Source organism: Podarcis cretensis (genome assembly GCF_951804945.1).
Source record: "Podarcis cretensis genome assembly, chromosome: 15".
In the NCBI taxonomy this organism is placed as follows: domain Eukaryota; kingdom Metazoa; phylum Chordata; class Lepidosauria; order Squamata; family Lacertidae; genus Podarcis; species Podarcis cretensis.
Genome location: NC_137185.1, coordinates 10,277,209 through 10,301,692, shown reverse-complemented (window position 1 = coordinate 10,301,692; position 24,484 = coordinate 10,277,209). Strand labels below are relative to the sequence as shown.

The 24,484-nt window shown below is 42.8% G+C and overlaps 1 protein-coding gene across 4 annotated transcripts in view; it reads right to left on the bottom strand.

Annotated features, from left to right (window-relative positions):
* CALN1 (calneuron 1) overlaps positions 1-24,484 on the bottom strand; it is a 140,069-nt gene that overhangs the window by 36,129 nt on the left and 79,456 nt on the right. For all 4 annotated transcript variants that reach the window (XM_079955857.1, XM_079955858.1, XM_079955859.1 and 1 more), the window contains one exon: positions 370-513. In XM_079955857.1, coding sequence (XP_079811983.1) covers positions 370-513 — 144 coding nt within the window. The remainder of the gene's footprint in view (positions 1-369; positions 514-24,484) is intronic.

The window sequence follows — 24,484 nt, the reverse complement described above, 5'->3', positions numbered from 1 at the left end:
CAGGCATTGTTTCTAGAAGTTTGAACAGACATAAGCATCATGGAGAAAATCATGTTATGCTAATTCTCATCTCACTTCACTCATGGATTTCCTAAGCTTGGTTGTTTCCCCAAAGCCAGTTGCTTCCCTTGCTATCCACCCCACAATTCCTTCAACCAGATACCCTCTCCACAAATGATGGAGAACCTAGATCAAGCCAGACCTTTGGTCCATCTAGCTCTCCAGGGTTTCAAACAGTGGTCTTTCTCATCTGCACCAGAAGATGGTACCTGGGACTTTCTGCATGGAAATGATGTGAAGAATGCAAAGGCACTACAGCCCTCCCCTCCCCCATGACATAAAACCATGATGAAAGCAAAGAGGACTCACCATCCATGTCAAGGCGCTGCATGATAATTGCCAGTTCCACCTCGCTAGGCATGTATCCCAAGGAGCGCATTGCCATCCCCAGCTCTTGTTTGGAAATGAAGCCATTGCCATCGCGATCCAGTACTCGGAAAGCTTCGCGGATTTCTGCAGTGAAGGGAGAGAAATATTGTGCACTGAATTCCTTTAGGATTACTTTCTCAATCAAAAATAAGGCAGGGGGGATTCCCAGGGGTGGAGATTAGAAGAAAGGGTCCTCTTTGTTGGTCCACTTCCCTCAGACGTTCCGGTGGTGTTGGCCAAGAAGACAGCATTACCTGTGGCAGTCCCTAAGTTCTGAAATAACCTTCCCACAAAGGGTTTCTGATTTCTTTCCTACAGTGGTACCTCGGGTTAAGTACTTAATTCGTTCCGGAGGTCTGTTCTTAACCTGAAACTGTTCTTAACCTGAAGCACCACTTTAGCTAATGGGGCCTCCTGCTGCTGCCACGCTGCTGGAGCACGTTTTCTGTTCTCATCCTGAAGCAAAGTTCTTAACCTGAAGCACTATTTCTGGGTTAGCAGAGTCTGTAACCTGAAGTGTATGTAAAACGAGGTACCACTATATACAACTTTTGGCAAATGCTCAAGACACACCTCTTTGACACCTGAGATGTGTGGTTTCAGTGACCACTCAATTACTGTGACTGTACTCTGTTTTAACTGTTTTTAATTTTGAATTCTCGTTGCGGTGAGGGGTGGGTAATAATAATTATAACAATACTTTCAAGCCAGTAGCTGGTTACAAATAGTGAACACCAGCAGCATTCAGGGAGCCAAATGAAGGAAGTTTTTCTAAATGATGAGAGAGTGGGTTGATTGTCCCTGATGACTGGCCATGCTGACTGACAGTGATGGTAGCTGTAGCCCAAAGCATCCAGAGAGCACCAGATTGGGAAATGCTTAAAAGTTGTTCATAACGACAACAGAAACTCATCTCAATTGCTTGCTACAGATCAGGAAGGCAGCATGTTTGGTAAGCAGAGTCAATCTGGAAGTTAACCATGTGCTCAAGGCCATAGAAGGAGGAGGTACACTAAACACATAAGTTGTCAAAATAAACCCCCCATCTTTGATATATAAGACTAATAAAACAGATTGCTTCGCAGTCTCTTCTCTCTCTCTCTAGGAAAGGAGATTGGCAACTCTGTGGCAGAACACGCAGATGCAATGGAATAACGAGATGCAATTCAACAGAGCCATATTTCCCGTGGGAGTCAAACCCATACGCTCCCTTGGTTAAGTTCTTAGCTCGGAACAGTGGCACTCTTCCATCTCTTGAGCGAGTCCTCGAGATCAAGATGAAAAAGGTTTCACTGGGTGAGAGAGACCAAACATGTTTAAAGCAAGCTTTCAGTTCCAAGAACTTGAAGGTGAATATAGTACAGCAGGTTGGGTTCAAGGCCTGCTCCCCAATTGTCCAAATATTATTGGCTTGAAAACACAGATGTGTTCAATGGCTTAATGGTGTATGAATGAACCAAAACACCCTCCCACATGTCCCCCCACTTTTTTTATTACTTATATTTGTTCATTAAACAAGTTCTGAAGGCATCATACAAAAAGGAAACATATCGCCATAATCCACAAAACCCACCCCAGATCCACAAAGAAAGTTAAAAACCCAACCCAGCATAAAACTCAAATATAAAATAACCAACAGAATAAAGCATAATACTAGTCAAAGGCCTTAAATGACAATTTTAGGTTATATTTTAGTGATTAAGATTTAACATATATTTTAACTGCTGCTATATCTGTATTGTCCCTGTAATACCCAATTGCAAATTAAAATATATCCCTATCGTGTTTTATGACTTCCCTGATACTGTATGTAAGCTGGAACTGGTCTGTGACCGAAAGTAATAAATTCAGTTGTACTAGTCAAAGGAGCAAAAAGCAGCAAGCAAAGACAGGGACTATGACCACCAAATAAGGGAATTAAAATCATTGTGCTCTTTAAAGGTAGAGACAAACAAGTCCTAGTCAGTTTCCATGCAAATGTCCCTAGAAAACTATTGCATAGATGGTATGAGAGCACCACCAAAACCCCCGGTCTCCTTACATCTACCCTCCAAACTGCAAATTGAGAAGGGTTTCCTTTGATAATGATAACATTTTTCACTCTATAGGACTCACTGGACCATAGGACGCTCCTTGTTTTAGAGGGGGAGAACAAGAAAAAAAATTCTCCCCCTCTCTGCTCAGCACCCCTTCAGCAAAGCGGCAGGAGAAACGGAGCCCCTTCTATTTCTCCTCCTGCTTGGCTGAAGGGGCGCTGCGCAGCTCTCCCTCTCTGCTGAAGCCAAGAGAGTCTTCCTCTCCTGGCTTCAGCGAAAGGAACCTGAAGCCTGCGGAGCGCAGTGGGAGCGCTCCCTCTGCACTTCAGAGGCTTTGTGTTGCTATCGCTGAAGGCAAGGAGCCTGCATTCGCTCCATAGGACACGCACACATTTCCCCTTAATTTTTGGAGGGGGAAAAGTGCGTCCTATAGAGCGAAAAATACGGTAATCTCTTCTGGAATTCTTCTCGATGTGAACATACCCTGGGTCTTCGGAGGCCTTTCCCCAGCCCCCAGCCCATCCACTGAGGGGGGCTTGGAGGCAAGAGAGAGGGTATTTTCTTGGTGCCAAGTAAAGACTTATCTCCCTGCTCCCCAGATTTTCATAGACTAAGGAGGAGGATTTAGGAAGTACCCACTTCCTCTGGGCTCTGTTAACTGTTCTCCCCCCATTTCATCCTCCTCTTTCACCTCCTCATCCATTTCTACCTGGCATTCCATGTGATGCCTTGAGACTCATGACACACATCGTAGCCTTGGGCCATCGTCATATTGCAAGGGAAGCCTCCATTGCTTCCCCAAGCAATGTCGATTTGAAAGCTACCATGCCTTGAAAAAGCAACTTGAGGTTCCTTGAGCATTTTCAAGGGAAGCCAAACAATAATGAAAAATTCAAATCAGTGGAGTTTGGGAGCTCTGTCTTCACTCATTAAAACTGCTTATGGGGAACAATTATCTTGCAATCTGGTCATGATTATTGGCTGTGTGTGTCAATGATTTAGCGTTGTTCTGGCTTGTTTAAGAAGTATCTCGGATTTTCAAAATGCCCATAGGGAAGCTCTTGTTTAGCTCCACAGCCTGCAAGGGCTTTGATGATTTCCTACCAGGGCTCAATATCATGTTTAGAGCAGAGAGTGGGCTTGGGTTGAGTCACGGCTGCAGCTTTTGAAGGAGTCTGGCAGAACATGCTCTTCGTGACAGAGTTTAGGCTTCAAAACAGAACCTAGAGACTCGGTCCAATGTTTCTAGTAAACTAGGGACTCTGCTGGCCCAAACAAAAGCATCCCTTTTTTTCTAATATGTCAAGGCTGCCAAGTCTCAGGGTATGACCCAAGAGATTTCACCTCCTTGTGCCATAGGCAAGGGATTTAACTTGTGGGCGCTCTCTGGGGAAGAATCTGGAACCTAAAGAATGACAAAGTGAAATCCACACCAACATATAAAAGTGTGATAGAGGTGAAAATAAAATACAGTGATACCTTGGTTCTCAAACGCCTTGGTACTCAGACAACTTGGAACCCAAACACTGTAAAACTGGAAGTTAGTGTTCCAGTTTGCGAAGCTTTTTCGGAAGCCGAATGTGCTCCGTTTTGAGTGTTATGCTGTTTTTGCTATTTATTTTGCATTTTTGTTTTTGCGACTCTTTTTGTTTTGTTTTTGTGACTGTGTGGAACCTAGTTCAGCTACTGAATGATTGATTGTGTGACTGCAGTACATTGTTTACTGCTTTCATTTTCTGGAACAATGGTCTTGTTAGATAGTATTCATGTTAAATTGCTGTTTTAGGGGTCATTTTTAAAAATCTGGAATGGAATAATCCATTTTGCATTACCTTCTATGGGAAAGCACACCTTGGTTTTGGAATGCTTTGGTTTTGGAACGGACTTCCGGAACGGATTAAATTTGAGAACCAAGGTACCACTGTAAAATAAAATCAGGGCATTCACGAGTGCAATGATTTACCAGTGATAGGGAATTGCTATTGGCAAGCAGAGACAATTAGGAAGGGAGGTAGTTCGGTGGGTGAACATCTGTTTGCATGCAGCAGGTCCAAGGTTCAATCCGCAGAATTTTCAGGTAGGGCTAGGAAAGAATCCTATCTCAAAACTTGGAGAGGCACTACCAGTCAGCATAAACAGTTCAGACAGCACAGCAGTCCCCATGAAAGCATTGCACGCTCTCTGTCATTTCCACAGAATGAATTTTGTGAGGAGGCAGTAAAAGTATCACTTCACATGACCAGTTTCTCTCCAACAGCCATAACTGTAACTATGGCTGGTGGCAAGGGTGGGGAGAGACATAAAACTGGAAGAAAACACTATGTATTATTTACAATGTTTTTCTGGGTTAGGCAGCACTGCCCATCTGTCTAACATCTTTCTTGGAATATTCTCTCAATGCTGAGAAACAGCCGCAAAACCAGGCTCTGAAACCTTAAGGTTGGCACTCGCCTGACAGATATTTTCCAAAGAATTTAATGAGTCCCGATTCCAAATGAAATTGCTGAGAAAGAATTGCTTTCTGCCACACTGCTAGATACAAACTGGCTCAATCCGCACCACTCAAACTTGCGTGCAGATTGATTTTAGTGATCTACTCAGTTTTTGCCTTTCCAAAATGTTCTGATGCAGTTCTTAGCTCAAATAAAAGAACAGAGAAATCTGTCAATTGTTGTTTCTCTGAGTTTCTCGTTTTCCAAATCCTAAATTCAGTTCTCAGCATTTTCATCTGAAATTCACCAGCATGTTAGTGTGAATTTCTCCTCACATGCTTTTTTTAAAAAAATGCAATTTCTCCTAATATGCACAAACTGATGTGGAAAGTGGAGAACTGAATTTTAGATTGGGGGAAAATGAGAAACTAAGAGAAACAAAAAATGACAGGTTTGCTCATGCCTATGCTCATTTTCTGGGTGCTGATATGTTGTCCTGTGAACACCCAGCTAAAAGGACAACAGACAGGGGTGCCAACTTGAATAAAATATTTTTGGGGCACGGGCAGGTAAGCCCCACCCTGCATAATTGATTCCATGATGCAATGCAAGCACACCATTTGCATGGAAGTGCCCAGAAACTTCAGCTCCCTCAAATACTGTAAGAACACAGGAAGCTGCCTTATCTACACCAGTGTGGTGTAGTGGTTAAGAGAGGTGGACTTGTAATCTGGTGAACCAGATTCGCTTCCCTGCTCCTCCACATGCAGCTGCTGGGTGACCTTGGGCTAGTCACACTTCTCTGAAGTCTCTCAGCCTCACTCACCTCACAGAGTGTTTGTTGTGGAGGAGGAAGGGAAAGAAGATTGTTAGCCACTTTGAGACTCCTTAAGGGAAGTGAAAGGCGGGATATCAAGTCCAAACTCCTCCTCCTCCTCCTCCTCCTCCTCCTCTTCTTCTTCTACCAAATCAGACCATTAAGTCCATCTATCTCAGTATTATGTACACGGACTGGCAGTTTTGGGGCACATGTCTCTCTGCCAGCCCTACCTGGAGATGTGAGGGATTGAACCCAGGACCTTCTGCTTGAAAAGCAGTGGCTCTGCCACTGAGCTGCAGCCCTTCTGTGATTTCCCCCGCACCCCTGATAAGAGACATTTCCACTGTTGTACAACAAGGAATGTATAATCGCTTGCCTGCCTTATCCTGTTTTAATTAGGAAAATAGCATGGTTGAGGACTCCAAGCACAGCACAAATTAAACCACCACCTCCACCTCCAATCCACTAAGGAACAGAAACGCTCACACTGAAACAGCAGAGTGCACATATATTTGAAAAAGATTATTCTTCCTCCTTCTAGAAACGGGAGATCAGGTAACCTGAGTTCCATTATTTCCAATGCTCAGGCTGCTACTTATCATCCCTGAAGACAAGAGGAAGTTATCAGCAGGCTTGAGAAATCACAATGGTTTGCAGAAGTATGTTTAAAACAGCCAAGAGAGTCTGAGCATGTTCACTGGTTTTGGAGTGCTAGCTGCTTGTTTGGGAATAGAAAACCAGGTGGAAATGGAAGATTGTGCCTGAAATCCTGTACACAGTAACATTTTGTTGCAGCTCCCACTCGTTATCTCTGTCCTGCCCCCAACTATTATTTCTGACGTCAGTCCTGTCAACATCCAATTCACCAAGATAAGCGATCCAGTATGCATGAATAGGTCCAAACCTGAAGTACTGGTCTCTTAGCAACCGGAGTACCCTTTGTATTAAAACATAGCTGAAGGGAACCAGCTGCCATTTCCTACAGCCTTACACATACCAAACCAACAAGTACCTATTAAAAGATTGACAGCCCTGCAAACAATGATTAAACACAAATCCACTATGGACGTCATTTTGTGTTTGACTTACCAGTGCACTGAACCTGGGTACATAAGAGCCCTTTACTCTGTAGCAGGTGAAGAGGCAAGCATGGCTGAGTGTCTGGTGAATGCACACAATCACATCAAGGTTGGGTTTGTTCAGTCTTTAACTGATGCTCACATGCGCTCTCGCAAAATGCTCGCAGGCAAAATGACACCCGGAAGGAATATTGATATAATCACACATACAATCACATCCTGATTGCTTTGTTTCCCTGGCAGTGTTTCATAATTAGAACATCAGTAAGAGGGAAATGGTGCAAAAAAGAATAAAAGAATAAAAGGGATTGAAAGGCATAGAAATCTCTACATCAATTTTGGAATTAATTTTGGAAATTCTTCTAGTTAAACTAGCATTCAGATTGGAATCTGAGGCAGAATGAACTCGCATGTCACCTATATCCATCCTCAGCTTCCTAGGACCCTCTGAACACCAAGTGGCCTCAGAGATTTCTTCGTGAGACCCTTACTGCCACGGCCTGGAAATCCCCTTCTCATCACAGGACCCCATTTCTATTTTAATTTCCAAGGTGTAGGGCTTTCCTACATCCACTTGGTTTTGACCCATAAAGCCTTAAATGGCTCAGGACCATAAAACCTCAAGGACCACCTCTCCCCACATGATCTGACCTGGACCCTGTGATCATCATCTGAGGGTGGCAACAATGAGAGGAAGCCTTTTCTGTGGTGGCTCCCCACTTGTGAAATACTCACCCCAGGGCGGTTCACTTGGCACCTTCACTGAATATCTTTAGGCATCAAGTGAAAGCATTCCTCTTCTCCTTTGGCTAATTAAACAATCTATGGCCTTTGAAACTGGGAGAGGGGTATTGTTTCTGTTTGTTGCTATACTATGTATATGTGTTTTTAGGCTGTAAACTGCCCTGTGATCCTCGGATGAAGGGTAGTATAGAAATAATAATAATAATAATAATAATAATAATAATAATAATAATATAAGCCTAGTAGTTCCCTTCACCTGATCATGCAATTCTGCAAAGTTCCCTTACTTGAGGGTCACCCCAAAGAATCAATTAATTTTAGAGTGTGCTGCTGATAATGCCAAGGTTGCAGGTTCGATCCCCATATGGGACAGCTGCATATTCCTGCATTGGAAGGGGTTGGAATAGATGATCCTCGGGATCCCTTCCAAATCTACGGTTCTATGATTATATTTCCCCTCTGGCTCTAAGTGCAGCCACCCCAGTTTTACTTGTGCTGCTCCTAGGCTCTGTTCTCTTCCGCTCATCCGTTTCCTGGGACCTCTCCCCCCTCAAACACCCACATCTTGCTTTTTATGTAGCCACTGTGGGCATCAAACCTAAACAAAGGCAAAAGCATATCATGCTTTGGAAAAGCAGCACAGAAGTGTGTTAAAGGGCTCTGCATGGAGAGCCACTGGTACAACAGGGGTCCCAGTTGCTCACCGCCCCTCCCCATGGTAATTCATTAGGCAGATCTGCCCACACAGGTGATGAAAGTAATGGTAAAAAACTTCACGTGCTTTGCTCAAGCAGAAGACTACAAGCTTTCCCCAAACTGGCAATTGTGAATTTTATTGATCTAATATGAAAGGGAACGTAGAACTGTTTTACTACTAGATGGTCTGGAAGTTGTTAGGAGGAGATTATGCCATTTACTCTGATTGATTGCTTTGCCAATGCTATTTATTAGTTCCATTTGCACATTATATCCAATTGCTTTAAGCTGTTTTAAATTTCATAATGTGTAACTTTGTTTCCTTTCCTGTGAATTCTATAACTCTTCGTAATTCCATTTCATACTGTTTAATAATGCCATTAGGCTTTGTTCATTAACAAACTGACTGGTTCAGTTCAGTTACAATGAGCTGTGTGCAGCTTTTGCTGGGTAAGCTTCACTCCTGGTTCCACTGAACCTCAATTGGAATCCAATGGCTGCATTGGCCAGGATTTGGCATGGCATGGGCTGAAGCTGGTTGGATCTTGAGATCAACAGACATCAGGAGAACAGATGAAGACAATTCCAACACAGATACAGGCTGGGGAAGTTCTCTACTTTAAAAGGCTTGTCGTAAGAGGAAGGTCTTCAGTAGGTGTCAAAAAGACAACAGAGATGGCACCTGTCTAATATTTAACAGAAGGGAATTCCCAAGGGCAGGCGCCATCACACTGCAAGCCCCATGTTCCTCTCTTGTACAGGATGGAACACCTGATCAAGTGGTATCTGCAGTGATCAATTGGGTATGTAAGGGATGAGGTGATTTCAGGGACATGAGGGCAACAGCACTGCCCCACTTGAGATTCCCCAAAACTGAGGAAGGGCCATAGTAGAGCATGTGCTGAGCAATGGGCTCTGTGGGGTGGTGAATGCTTCCCTCTGCGAGGAACAGCTGTCAACCAGCTCCATCTGGTAATCCAGCTAAGGTGTTCTGTGTTCACAGTTTGCTGCAGCTTTCAGCTCGTCTCCCCCCCACACCCTGCAACAACCTTGAAAACACAGTGGGAATGACCTTACTGAGATCTGCTCACTTTCAGATGCAACTGCATTGCACTTCAGCAACTGGGTTGGGTCGCTGTCCTACTTCCACGAATCGCAGCCCAAACCCAGCAATTAAGCAGTTAAACAAGCAAAAAAGCAGCAGTACACAAGCCTTGTAAACAGGCTGTTAAGGGAATAATATTTTTGACTGGTGGCATCTAAAAATATCTTCAGAGAATTCAGGAACAATACAAATGGGTTCTATTCCAATGAGTGAATCACACCCTCTGCCACACACACAAAAAGTAGGATAGCACTCTCATCTTCAGCTTAGAGGGGGAAGGATCAACAGTGGACTTAGAAGGCAGCCCCAGTATATGGAGCATGGCTCAAATTGGGGGCAGGGAGTAGAGAGGACATTAAGAAAGCCCACAAGACACACACACACTGCCTGCAGTCAAATAATAGCTTCTAAAACAAGCAGCTACAGGGACAGTCTAAAGAGACAGTCTCTGTTCGACCTCACCTGTTGGAAGCATTATGCCTCCGAATGCCAGTTCCTGGGGATCAGAATTGTAGAGTTTGAAAAGACCGGAGGATGAACTCTGCTAAAGGCAGGGTGTCACAACAGCATCCTTGAAAGGTGATAGTCCAGCACTGGTTTAAAAAGCTCTGCTGTCAAACTCATGCCAACAGGAACGCGGCTGGAGGTAATATGCATCTGAATACCTGTCACTGGGAATCACGGGAGTAGGCGAGCACTACTGTGCTCAGGTCCTGTTTGTGGCCTTCTCATAGACATCAGGTTGGCTACTGTAAGAACAGGATGTTGAGCTAGACAGGGCTCTTTTCATGTTCTTACAGTGGCTGTCCTATGCCTCCCCTTAAATCAAATCAAATTTTGTCAGCCTGAGGAAACTTCCATGTTCTAAGCCTCAACGACACTGGAATACACGGCACTGCTCCTCTTTCCATTGGCTTCTGGAAAGACTCATCACAGTCTTTCAAGCTTATTTTTTCCTGCCTCCCTGAACTGCAGGTGTGCAGAGTGTGGAGTTAACAAACATTAAAATGCAATATTCAAATGAAATGAAACGAATTTGCGCAGATCTGAACAAAAGTAAGTGAAACCTGAATGAATTAAAGCATATAACAGACTTTAAATTCAGAATGCAGCACCCATTTTTCAAGGATTTCATCCTCCCATCAGTACCTGTAGCTAGTGTGTTGTTGTTTTTCTCTGGGGGGACACAGGGGTACACATACCCCTAAACATTTTGTGAATCTAAGTTTGGCCTCATTGAGGGCAGTATTTCAACATGAGTAGGAAAATGAGAGTACCCCTAAACATTTTTTTAAGAAAAAAAGTACTGACTGTAGCTAAAAAATTTGCCTCCTTCAGACTTGTGCTCAGACTTTCTCCCTTCTTTCGTCAAAATACATTCCAAGTATTGCTCTCTCAATGCATTTTATAAAGGGTGATATTGTGATATGAACCTTCAGCATTAGGTCAACGCATCAACTTATAATTAAATTTTTAATTTACACCTCAATCATGAGGGGAGGGGAGTGATTCCAAACATCTGCATAAAATTTGGTTGGAGGATTTACAGCTGTTGCACTTCAGTTCCCACCAGCTCCATCCAACCTGATCCGTGGTGAGATGCAAAATGTAAACCAACAATATCTGGAGGGCTACAGATCCCCAATTGCTGCCTGTAAAGAAATCCATCTGAACAAGCCACAGCAGATTCTTCATCACAGTGTATGTTGTGATGGAGATGTGACGAACAGAGGGCCAGAGTTCTTGGCCTATGTCTATGGCAGAAGGATGCTAATGCAGCAGTTCAGTTTTCACACTTCGTTTAGAGGCATTATGAAGTTAATTGGACCACAAAGTTGAGTCTAATTGATATTTGTATTGATTTAGCAATCTCTATGTCTCAATCCTGCTTGCAAGCTACACTTAGAAATAAAAGCCCGTCATAATTAAGACAGGAGAGGTAATTAATTGATGTTTATGGCCATAGCAAAATGCCTTGCTCATTCATCTGAATTAAACCAGTGGCCAGTTCAATGATGTGTCTGACAAATCTGACAGGGATGAACTATGGAATGAAATTTATATCTCTATCTATTTATATCTATATGTGTCTTAGTTAAAATGTACTCAGGTATTAAATCTAGCAATAAGTAGTTTCCTTACATTCCGCCCCCCCCCCCCCCCCCGTAACGATGCAAGATCATTTTACTTTGTGACCCTAAATTAAATCACAGTCCTCCAAACACAGCCTAACACACACAGTGTAAAGTAAAACCAACACGTTTCATGATCTATTTCTATTAATGTATTAAAAGCCAAAACATACTGCTCAACTTTTGTTCAACTAAGAAACCTAGATGTCTAGCACACACTGCTATTCTCAACACGGTTGTTACCTTTCAAGAACACAAGCAAAGCCTTGCTAGATCAGACCAAAAACCTCTCAGGTCTTGTATTCTGCTCTCATGGTGGTTACCAGATGTTCAGGAAAAACCCACAGACAGGACCAAAAGGGCAATGAACACCCCAGGAACTGGTAATAGAGGCATACCACCTCTGACAGTGAAGGTAGGGAAAAAATATGCCTCCATCAGATCAAGCAAGGCAGACATCAATGCTCATAACAGACATAGATTCGGGTTGGCATATTTTGAACAGCAAAAAAGAGGACGCTCTGACAACTCTCATTTTAAACACCTCAAACCTCAGCACCTAGGGCTTGCCGATCACATGGTCGGCGGTTCGAATCCCCGCGGTGGGGTGAGCTCCTGTCTTTCGGTCCCAGCTCCTGCCCACCTAGCAGTTCGAAAGCACCCCTAAGTGCAAGTAGATAAATAGGCACCGCTTTATAGTGGGAAGGTTAACAGCGTTTTCGTGTGCTGCGCTGGTGCTGGCTCGCCAGAGCAGTTTCGTCACGCTGGCCACGTGACCCGGAAGTGTCTCCGGACAGCGCTGGCCCCCAGCCTCCTAAGTGAGATGGGCGCACAACCCTAGAGTCGGACACGACTGGCCCGTACGGGCAGGGGTACCTTTACCTTTACTATACGTAGGCTATAGAAGCTGTGATATATTGCTGAGTGAGGCAGGAGAAGAGAGGAGGAAAGCAAGTCTTCAGCCACAAGTTGCATACCAAGTAACCCGTTCTACATTGGGAAGATGTTTGCTGCTAATGTTGTAGTTGTCCATGCACTGACAACCTCAAGGCTGGATTACTGTAATGTGCTTCGTTGGTGCAGGACATAGTGGTTAGTTTGCTTGTGACTACTACTGCCATCATATAGTACTTTACTTACAGGATGCTCACTGGCTGCCAATTTGCTACTGAGTCAGGTTTAAGGTGTTACTACTCATATATAAGGCTATACACAGCCCAAGACCAGATTCCTCAAGATACCGCTTTATTCCTTATACTGTATTTTCCCATGTATAAGGTGCCCCCATGTATAAGATAGGGCTGCCATGTTTTGAAAAGCAAAAAATTGGATGCTATGACGACTCTCATTTTAAATACCCCTACTATAACCACTGAGCCTTGGGCTTGCCGATCAAAAGGTTGGTGGTTCGAATCCCCGCAACAGGGTGAGCTCCCATTGCTCGGTCCCTGCTCCTGCCAACCTAGCAGTTCTAAAGCACGCCAAAAAGTACAAGTAGATAAATAGGTACTGCTCTGGCGGGAAGGTAAATGGTGTTTCTGTGCACTGCTCTGGTGTCGGTGTTGCATTGCGCCAGAAGCGGCTTAGTCATGCTGGCCACATGACCCGGAAAAACTGTCTGCAGAGCGGACAAGCACCGACTCCCTTGTCCTGTAAAGCGAGATGAGCGCCACAACCCCAGAGATGTTCGCGACTGGACTTAACTGTCAGGGGTCCCTTTACCTTTACTTTGTAGGCTATAGAAGCTGTGATATATTGCTGAGCAGGGCAGGAGAAGAGAAGAGGAAAGCAAGTCTTCATCCACCAGTTATGTCAATATCTCATCCAGAAAGTATAGTCAGAGACATTTTGGCAAATTTAAAAAATCCACTCGGACAGAAATTTTACCCCTGAAAAAGAGGATGTGTTCTGGAAAAAGAGGACACGTAGCAACCCTAATTGTAAACTGTATCAGCCCATGAGGAAGACATACAATCCTGCCCCAAAATTCATTCATACTTTTTATGCCAGAAATAAACTTGGCATGAGCTTAACTGCAGCAACTCTCTAACCCTATTAACACTGACTGAAGACCATGCAGAATTGATTTTAAAAAAGGAGTACCAAACTTAGTAGTTAGTTAAAACATGTAATTTGTTTAAGTTAATGCTAACTGAATCAGAAAGGGGGGGCGGGATATGAAAGCCAATTAAGGCACTGAAGTAACTTCAAGAATGTCTTGGAAGGACGTGAGGACACTGGACCAGAGGGGCCACCTCTTCCCCCCAAAAACAGGGAATATGCATTTCAAGCTCTGCTGAGCCACTGGCTCCCCTCTTCCCTTCTTTCACGCAGTTTATTCTATTTCATTCTGCCCCACAGGTCTACAGTTTCATCAGCTTCCCCTCATTGTCACTCTCTTAGGAGTGCTCTGATGGTGTTTCCTGCTTGGCAGGGGGTTGGACTCGATGGCCCTTGTGGTCTCTTCCAACTCTATGATTCTATGATTCTTGCACTAGCAGATCTATATACAGTGGTACCTCAAGTTACATATGCTTCAGGTTACATACGCTTCAGGTTACAGACTCCGCTAACCCAGAAATATTACCTCAGGTTAAGAACTTTGCTTCAGGATGAGAACAGAAATTGTCTTCCAGTGGCGCAGCGGCAGCAGGAGGCCCCATTAGCTAAAGTGGTGCTTCAGGTTAAGAACAGTTTCAGGTTAAGAACAGACCTACGGAACGAATGAAGTACTTAACCTGAGGTACCACTGTAGACAGATACCTCCCCAATATATATCTCGTCATAGCGAGAAAGACTGCGAGCAGTTGAGCTCTGTGCCTACTCAGTTTACTGTCCAGGTGCCACTGATGGGAATTTCAAGCCCTTCCTTTCAATCATGGTTGGTGCCCAGTGGGACTAGTAAGGTAGAAGGCAGGGAAAACAAGGGAGGTGGAGCCCAGGACAGGCACAGCCAATTAATTCCCCAAGGGCAACACTGAGACTAAGGAGGAGGAAGCTCACAGTCAGTGCCACTTCCTGCACTGGTTGTAAGTAAGAAGGTGGGTAGGTTGGGGCAGTGCCCCATTCACCCTAATGAACCAGCCTCCTTTGGGTTCTTTGTCTTTAAACCACTCTCTGACCACACAGCTTTTCAAATGGAAGCAAGATACATTGGGTTGCATCCAACTAAGTCAGGATTGCCGTATTTCAAAAAGTGAAAACCCAGATGTGCAAAATAAAATAAAAAATCAGTTTAATGAAATTTGCCAAGATCTACACTTCTGACATGGGCTGCCGTATGTCTGGGATTTCCTAGATATTTCAGTGATTTCCACCCAGATGCTGAGAACAAGGCTTTGTCCAGGAAATTCCAGACGCATGCCAACCCTAAACTAAGTCATGCTCTGTGTAGACCCACTGAACTTTCAACAGGTCTGCTCCGATTAGGACTAGCATTGGACGCAACCTATATGCACTCTGGGGTTATCAGGGGAACAAACCCCCCAGATAGAAAATGTAAACAAGCCAGATCCACTTTCAGAGCTGCTGCCACAAAGTCAATTTTGAGAGCGTCCACCCCCCAACAGCAGTATTTTGATAAGTGAGATGCAGAAAAATAATAATGAAAGGCCTACATTAAAATTGCATGAACACTAATAAATGACTTGCATTTTTTAAAAACAACAACAACAACAACAACCCCTAAACCTTCTGGATGACTCAGCATTGAAAACCTACCCTGTAGTTCTGTGCACAGAGTCCTTTTTAGCAATACAGAGGAAAGTGTTGTCAAGTCACACTGAGTTTAATAACACAAGACTATAAAAAGAAAAGAGTTTGTTATGAGAGGTCTGCTATTGAGATCACTGTGGGACATAAAAAACACTTCCTCCTAATTATATAGGACCTTAGTCACAGGTACAGATCATAGCTTTCAGATGCATATTCAATGATGTGCTAAAATGAGAATGGGGATGCATGGTTAAGCGCTCAGATGATCCCAGCTGGGGGAGCGGGGGGGGGGGACACAGCTTGTAAATAAAACATTTTAAAATGGCTGCATTTTGCTCCCCTCGGTGCATTATTCATTTCTGTAATCACCATTTAAGGAAACGGGGGGGGGGGGGCTCACAAACCTATAAGAACTGCAGAGTTCTTAGACCACATTCAATGACTTGTATCTAATGCTAGTCTTGTGCAGAGTAGACCCACTGAAAACGAAGGACATGACTAGGCCTAGGCAATATCTGTTTTTCAACATCATGATATATCACCAGCTAAACATTGTGATATACCAAAATACAGTGGTACCTCGGGTTAAGTACTTAATTCGTTTCAGAGGTCCGTTCTTAACCTGAAACTGTTCTTAACCCGAAGCACCCGAAGTATGTAACCTGAAACGTATGTAACACGAGGTACCATTGTATCACAATGTCTGAAATAAGGATGGAACTATGTACTGTAGAAGTGAACTTCAGGGCTAGGTGATATCTGGCTTTCAACATTGCAATATATCACCAGCTAAGCATCACGATATACTGATATATCATGATATGTGAAATATGTAGAGGTATGGGCTGGTTTCACAGTTTCCCCTGCATCGTGATTTTTGCATAGCATGCGCCACACACACACACCATACACACATCATGATTTGTTATATATTGCCAGGTCGAAAATAATGAAACCTATACCACAATATGGACTTCAAACTGGTTTTGGATGATATATCACCCAGCTCTAGTGTGCTCCACATCTAGCTGTCTACAAATCATGCAGTTTGTGGGGGAAGGGCTGTAGCACCTGTTTTACTTACAGAAGCTTCCAGGTTCGATCCCCGACATCTCCCATTAGGGCTGAGAGAGAACCTAGACTGACACCCCAGAGAGCTGCTGCCAGTCAGTGTGGCCAATACTGTGACGGATGGGCCAAGATTTAAACTCAATATAAGGCACCTTCCTAGATCCCTTATGCAATGTACATAAACAAAGCAGGTTCACACATATAGATTTATAGTTCAACCCAAGAATCCTTCCCAAAATGATTGGTGAAGTAGAGACAGTTTAGTGTTCCCCTGGGTTGGAATTAATAAATGCAAGAAAGGGTGTCCAGGTTGCTTCAAATGTGTCATGCTCCATGTCTCTCCTAGCCAGTCTGCACTGCTGCGTAACTTGCCAGCTGGCGTCAGCAGCCAGACTCTGTAATACCATTCCTTTAGGGACAAACTTCTCATCGACTTTCCAAAAGGGGAAGCTATGAGCAGCTATGAGAAGATAAGAGATTGAATTCTTACAGACTGAATTCTTAGTTTGATCCTAGAACAAAGCACAAAGCAAGATATTATAAAGAAATGAAGGACATCGTACTTGTACCATTGGTAGAAGTTATGAATAACATCTTGAAAGAAGGACAAATACCAGAGACATGGAAAGAAGCGTACATAACACTAATTCCCAAACAGGATTCAGATTTAACTCAAGTTAAAAACTACAGGCCAATTTCGCTATTGAATAATGATTATAAAATGTTTGCTAATATTTTGGCAAATAGGATGAAAAAGATATTCAAGGAGTTGATTCATAAGGGCCAAACAGGATTTCTTCCAGGGAGGGAGATTGTCTTTCAATATAAGAAACATAATAAATATAATCGAATATCTGACTAATAAGAAAGATAAGCAAGCGATGTTGATATTTGTTGACGCGGAAAAGGCATTTGATAATATTTCTTGGGAATTTATGTTAAAGAATCTGGAATTTATGGATATGGGTCAATCATTTGTGAATGGTGTAAAGGCAATATACTCTGAACAAAGAGCAAAATTAATTGTTAATAATGTAATGACAGAAAATATTGCTATAACTAAGGGTACAAGACAAGGATGTCCTTTATCACCATTGTTATTCATATCGGTCCTGGAAGTCTTCTTGAGAGCTTTAAGAAGTAATGAACAGATAAAAGGTGTGACAGTTGGTTGTAAGGAATACAAGGTAAAAGCCTTCACTGATGATTTGGTTATAACAATAGAAGACCCTATTAAAAGTGTTAAGGAAGTCTTAGAAGTGATAGAGCAATTTGGACAAGTTGCCGGTTTCAAATTAAATAAGAACAAAACAAAAATAATGGTTAAAAATATGGACCACGAGATATTAGAAAGAATTCAGCAACAAACAGAGATGGAAGTGGTTAAGAAAGTTAAATATCTTGGGATAATATTAACTCCCAAGAGTATTGATATTTTTCAAAATAATTATGTACCGATATGGAATAAGATTAGGAAGGACCTGGAAGTGTGGGGGAGGACTTCCGGGTTAGCGCGATCCGAGTAATGGCGGATTCCCTCCGAGCTCCGGAGGGAATCGGCTCCATTGCAGACGGGTCTCACCGCGACGGCGACGCGGGGACCCTTAGAAACCGCAGGCGCGGAAGCCTGCAGACCTGGTGACTCGGCGGGCACCTAAAGCGCCCCCCCGACCCACGAAGAGCCTTTTTAAAGGCTGCGGAGAGGGTACGGGGAGTGGCGTGGTGCTGTGAGTAGACCGCTACTGCAGTGGAGCGAAGCCGCGAGCCATGGCCGGAGACCGCTGACTTTCTTCCCTGAAATTCGGACTTTAATTAATCCGTGAGTAGAATGGAATTTGGACTCTAAAAAGTTTATCCTTGAATTCGGCACGATCGGGGAATGTGCTAAAGGGAAGTCCGCACCCCCCTGCCTACAGAAAATTTAAAGCAAAGATCGGAGAACTAAGGTGGAGAGTTCTTTCTTTGGTGTTCTGTAAAAGATAATATTTGCATGAATTGGACAGAAGAAGATGTGTGCTGGAGAGTAAGAGTGGATTTTTAGAAGTTTTTGTTTGAACCTCCCCAGACCCGGGGGTGTCCTTTATGTGAGCTGGAGAAAAAGGAACGAGGAGTTTGACAGCTGTCAAAGGAGCTGTCAAACGGGCAGTGAAAGTTAAAAACTCTATTATTTAACACTTTTTGGACTTAATTTGTTACATTTGAACTAAAGTGGTTGGAAATAAAGTAGGGAAATAACAAAGTAAAGGACTATTGGAAAAGACTATTAAGTAACTAGAATCCCCCTAGGGGAAACATTGAAACATTGCAATGGCTGCAGATGGAAAATTACAGGCAGAGTTAGAAAGAATGTTTTTTCTTGTGGGAAAACTGGAGGAGCAGACTACGGTCATGAGTAAACAACTCATAACCTTGAACTCTAAAATAAAGGACTCTGCTGAAGGTACAATGGACTTGACTGGGGAAAAACCTGCAGCTGAATCAGAAGAGATAGCTTTGGAACAGGGGGAGAGTGAGCAAGGGCTAGTACAGATGGAGACTACCAACCACAAGCCTACATTGTTAGAATACAAATAAGAAGACCCTTGGACTACAAATCTGTGAAAGATGCGAAAGAGGAGGGAGGAAGCCCCTGGAACATTTGGAATATCTGAATTTAAAAGAAATAAGAAATATGACTGGGGCTTCCTATTTGAGTATGGATTGGTTGATCTTCTGCAGCAGCTGGTGTTAACTACTTTGGATGGAAGAAATTCTGATGAGACCGAGCTGGAACTTCCCCGAAACCTGAGGACCAATGAGGAGGGTTACCAACAAGATCGGCAAAGAGAGACTGACAAGGACTTAAAGGCCTCAGATGTGAGGAACCCAGGCTAAAAACTGTTGTTATGGATGTGGGGACATTTGGAAGGGACAGAAACCGGGCTGGGGGGGGGGAAAGGAGAACTTGTTTTTAAATCTTTATGACTTTTGTGTTTGATTACTATGACCTATTTTTAAGATTAAAGGGAAATTCGTGGAAGGAACTCGAGTCGACCTTAGAAAAGGCTTTAATATTTATAAGAAAATTGGATAAGTAAAATTTGGCCAAGTAAATGGTTTTTATATATATATATATATATATATATATATACACAATAATAATATGCAAAGGATGAGAGATATGAATTTGCTGAGCTAATTTAACTGAACTAGGATGTATGAAGGGGGGGTGGGGGGAGGTCAAGAACTGGGGTTAGGAAAGTAAGGTTATGAAATTTTATACGTGTTGTCTTTGTCTATGTGTGTGTATGTTTGTCTTCATAAAATGTGAAAATTTAATAAAAATATTTATTAAAAAAAAAAAATGGAAGTGTGGGGGAGAATGAAGTTATCACTTTGGGGAAGAATTGCAACGATAATTGCAACCAAAAATGTTGTTTTTATTTCAATCAATACCAATAATTAAAGGTGTGACTATATTTAAAGAATGGCAAAGAGTATTATCAAGATATATCCGGCAGGGCAAGAAGCCCAGAATAAAATTTAAGATTTTAACAGATGCAAAAGATAGAGGAGGCTTTGCCCTGCCAGACTTACAAGTTATACTTTGAGGCCGCATGTCTTTGCTGGGTGAAAGAATGGATAAAGCTAGAAAATTCAGAACTTTTGGACTTAGAAGGTTACGATAATAGATTTGGTTGGCATGCATATTTATGGTATGAGAAAAAAAGAGTGCATAAAGGTTTTGAAAATCACATCTTCTGAGGTCCGTTGATTGAAGTGTGGAATAGGTACAAAAATATATTAGAGTTTAAAACCCCATTTTGGCTGTCACCATTGGAGGTAATGAGTGTTAAGAAGATCAATATGACGGGGAGTTGGATTACATATGAGAATTTAATTATAAAAGAAGGAAATAAATGGAAATTGAAACCATACGAAGAAGTTAAAGAATATGTGTATGATTGATTACATTACTTCCAATTGAATGTGATGTTTAAAAAAGAGATGCTGGAAAGAGGTTTTCAAGAAGAAAAATCCAGATTTCAAAAAGAAATTTTGAATAATGATGTTAAAATTCTATCTAAAATGTATAAATTATTACTTGAATGGCATACTAAGGATGAAGAGGTTAAAGTTGCAATGATTCAGTGGGCCAAAGATTTTGGTTATAATATTCAATTTGATGATTGGATAAGACTGTGGAAAGAAGGAATGAAATTTACTGCATGTACTACAATAAAAGAAATTGTTATGAAAATGTTATATAGATGGTATATAACACCAGTTAAACTTGGAAAGATGTATAAAGTTAGTAATAAATGTTGGAAATGTCAGGAGAAAGAAAGAACATTCTATCATATGTGGTGGGAATGTAAAAAAATGAAAGGTTTCTGGGAAATGATTTACAATGAGTTGAAAAAAATGTTGAAATATACTTTTGTTAAGAAACCAGAAACTTTTCTGCTAGGAATACTAAGAAATGATATAAAAAAGAAGGATGAGAAGTTGTTTTTATATGCAGTAACAGCGGCAAGAATTCTGGTGGCACAAAAATGGAAACAGGAAGAAATCCCGATGAAAGAAGAATGGAGAATGAAGTTGATGGAGTACGCAGAATTAGATAAATTAACGGGGAGAATTCGGAACCGGCGAGACCAAAGATTTACCGAGGACTGGAATAAATTTACAGAGTATATTAAAAATATATGTGAAGAACAATTAACGTTTGTAGGTTTTCAAGAAGCTCTATGATAATAATGGAAAGAAATATTGTTTTATAATAATTAAGATTAATATGGTTAAAAAAACACCAATATAGATGGAAGAAATGTGAATAATTGTGATAGTATGGAAAATTTCCAGATAGACTGAGGGAAGTCTGAAAGTAGAAAGATTAGAATTGGATGTAAATTTTGGATGGAATGTTTTTCCTTTATTGTTATATTTGAAAAAAAAAATATAAATTAAAAATTTAAAAAAAGAACAAAGCACAAGGAGAGGCCCGTACCTGCCTTGCTGCACCACAGTCCCTATAACCATGAAGGTACTTTTGCAAAAAACCCTTAAACACTCTCACGAGAGAAGTAGTGGCCGCCCTCATCCCTGACATCTCCTCCCTTCCTAATGTAGAATCATGGAATCATAGAACTGTAGAGTTGTAAGGGACCTCAGAGGTCGTCAAACACCTTCAATGCAGGAACCACAATTGAAGAATACCTGACAGATGCCCATCCAACGTCTCTTTAAAAATCTCCAATGAAAGAGAGTTCACCACCTTCCAAGGTAGTCCATTCCACTGTTGAACAGCTCTCACCACCAGGAAGTTCTTCCTAATGTTTTGTTGAAATATCCTTTCTCGCCATTTGACTCCACTGGTTCAGGCCCTCCTCTCAGCTTGCTCCATCTTCCATGCAACAATCCTAGAGACATTTGAAGGTGACTATCATATCACCTCTCAGTCTTCTCTTCTCCAGGATAAACAACATTCATAAAGGGGGGCTTTGATGAATGGTTGAAGGAGTTGGATATGTTTAGCCTGGAGAAGAGAAGACTAAGAAGTATCACGATAGCCATCTCCAAATACCCGAAGGGCTTTTGCATGGATTATGGCGCAAGCATGTTTTCTGCTGTTCTGGAAGGCCCAATATCCCAGAATAAGACAAAAGAGCACATGTTTCAGGACACACTGCCAGGGAGAGAAAGACTGTCATCTGGTAACCCCAGTTTGCTACCCACCAATGGTACCGACTGGGGCTGGTGGGGCAGAAGCTAGGCAGACCAACTGTAGGTGGTGGCAGAGCCAATGACAGGCAGAGCCAGCTAATTTTGTCTGATCCTCATTGCTGCTAAGTTCTACAAGGGCTTCAAAGTGTTTATGCTTGACTGGGACAGGGGTCATGGCCTTTTTTCATCACCATGAGCTTAGATAGTGGCAACAGCGATTGATACCGCTGTGCTTGGCAAACTGAAGGAGCTCCACAAAGGAGGAGGAAGCGTACAGGCATGACCACATCTGTACTAGTCAGAAGTAAGAAGACAGGTAAGTGGAGGGCTGTCTGGGGATGGGCTGAGATTGATGGGGGCAGTGTCCCAATTGCACTAATGAATCACCCTCCACTGTATACAGTTGCAGCCTGCACTCATTTTCCTGAGCAAGCTATATTTGCCTCTGAGCTTCCACACTTCCTGAGCAAGCTATATTTGCCTCTGAGCTTCCACACTTCCTGAGCAAGCTATTTGCCTCTGAGCTTCCACACTTCCTGAGCAAGCTATATTTGCCTCTGAGCTTCCACACTTCCTGAGCAAGCTATATTTGCCTCTGAGCTTCCACACTTCCTGAGCAAGCTATATTTGCCTCTGAGCTTCCACACTTCCTGAGCATGCTATTTGCCTCTGAGCTTCCACACTTCCTGAATAAGCTACTTGCCTCTGAGCTTCCACACTTCCTGAGCAAGCTACTTGCCTCTGAGCTTCCACACTTCCTGAGCATGCTATTTGCCTCTGAGCTTCCACACTTCCTGAGCAAGCTATATTTGCCTCTGAGCTTCCACACTTCCTGAGCAAGCTACTTGCCTCTGAGCTTCCACACTTCCCGAGCAAGCTATATTTGCCTCTGAGCTTCCACACTTCCTGAGCATGCTATTTGCCTTTGAGCTTCCACACTTCCTGAATAAGCTACTTGCCTCTGAGCTTCCACACTTCCTGAGCAAGCTACTTGCCTCTGAGCTTCCACACTTCCTGAGCAAGCTATATTTGCCTCTGAGCTTCCACACTTCCTGAGCATGCTATTTGCCTCTGAGCTTCCACACTTCCTGAGCAAGCTATTTGCCTCTGAGCTTCCACACTTCCTGAGCAAGCTATTTGCCTCTGAGCTTCCACACTCTGAGCTTCCACCTCCCGAGAAGGGGCTTTGGGACCTGCTTTGTTGCAACAGCAATCCAATTACTTTCACCATTAGCTTGTATAAATGCCAATATTGTTAGCCCTGGCTTTGCCTTTCACCCACCCATCCTGGCCCAATGGGCTGCATGCATCATTGCAGTTTCCCAACTTGCCCAAAGCCCACCTAGGAATTATGTGATTTCCCCCCAACATATATTTATTAATCTCTCTCCTCCTTCCTTTATCCTTTCCAACAATAGCCCATTATTATAATGCCTCCTGTAGGGGTGACTCAGCAGTGATGATCCCATTCACTGTTAGATATATTTCCAATCTGTGAACCGCAGTTTTAGCCATTTGCAATATTAAAAGGAGCAAAGGGGGGCATTCGAGACAAAGGAGTTTGCATAAACCTGTCTGAAGCAGTGCAAGAATTGCCAGGCGTTTAAGCTGAAGTGGTGTTCCGGCTGCCTGAATTAATTTGCTCAAACGTAGACATCATTACCCATATGGCACAGTTTTAAATAGAAACCCTTAACGCACCTCGGAATCCTCCCAAGACACCTGTTATGGATGGCATGTCAGTTTCAACCTGGCAATTCACTCTTGAGTTACACAATTTAATATCAATTAAAAATCGCCTCGTTGTGTGTTGATTTTTTAAGAGTTCTCTTTGAAAAGGTATGTGTTTAGGGAAAAGGCAAATCCAAATCCAAATGCTTTCACACTACTACAAATAATAAATGGCATTGCTAGGACTAAATTTTTGAGGGTAATTAGTTCTGGAGCATACTATTCCAAATACTATCACACCATAGTTTTGTATAATGGCATTATGATATTGGCAGGGTTTTCCCTCCCCCCCCCCCAGTTCCTTTCCTAATGATTCCTGGCATGACATTTTCCCTTTTCACAGCTGCCATACATTGGATTTAGGAGTCACCTCCAAAAACTAGCAGCCAGGGTAACAAATTGACAATGGGGTGTACCTATGCCAGGAAACAAAACCAATTCACCACTGTGAGCTGGCTCCAGGAGGAGGAGGAGGAGGAGGAGGAAGAAGAAGAAGAAGAAGAAGAAGAAGAAGAAGAAGAAGAAGAAGAAGAAGAAGAGTAGTTTGGACTTGATATCCTGCCTTTCACTCCCCTTAAGGAGTCTCAAAATGGCTTACAATCTCCTTTCCCTTCACCCCCCACAACAAACACTCTGTGAGGTGAGTGGGGCTGAGACACTTCAGAGAAATGTGACTAGCCCAAGGTCACCCAGCAGCTGCGTGTGGAGGAGCAGGGAAGTGAACCCGGTTCACCAGATTACGAGTCCACCGCTCTTAACTCTTCTCCAGCATGCCCAATCTTGCCCAGG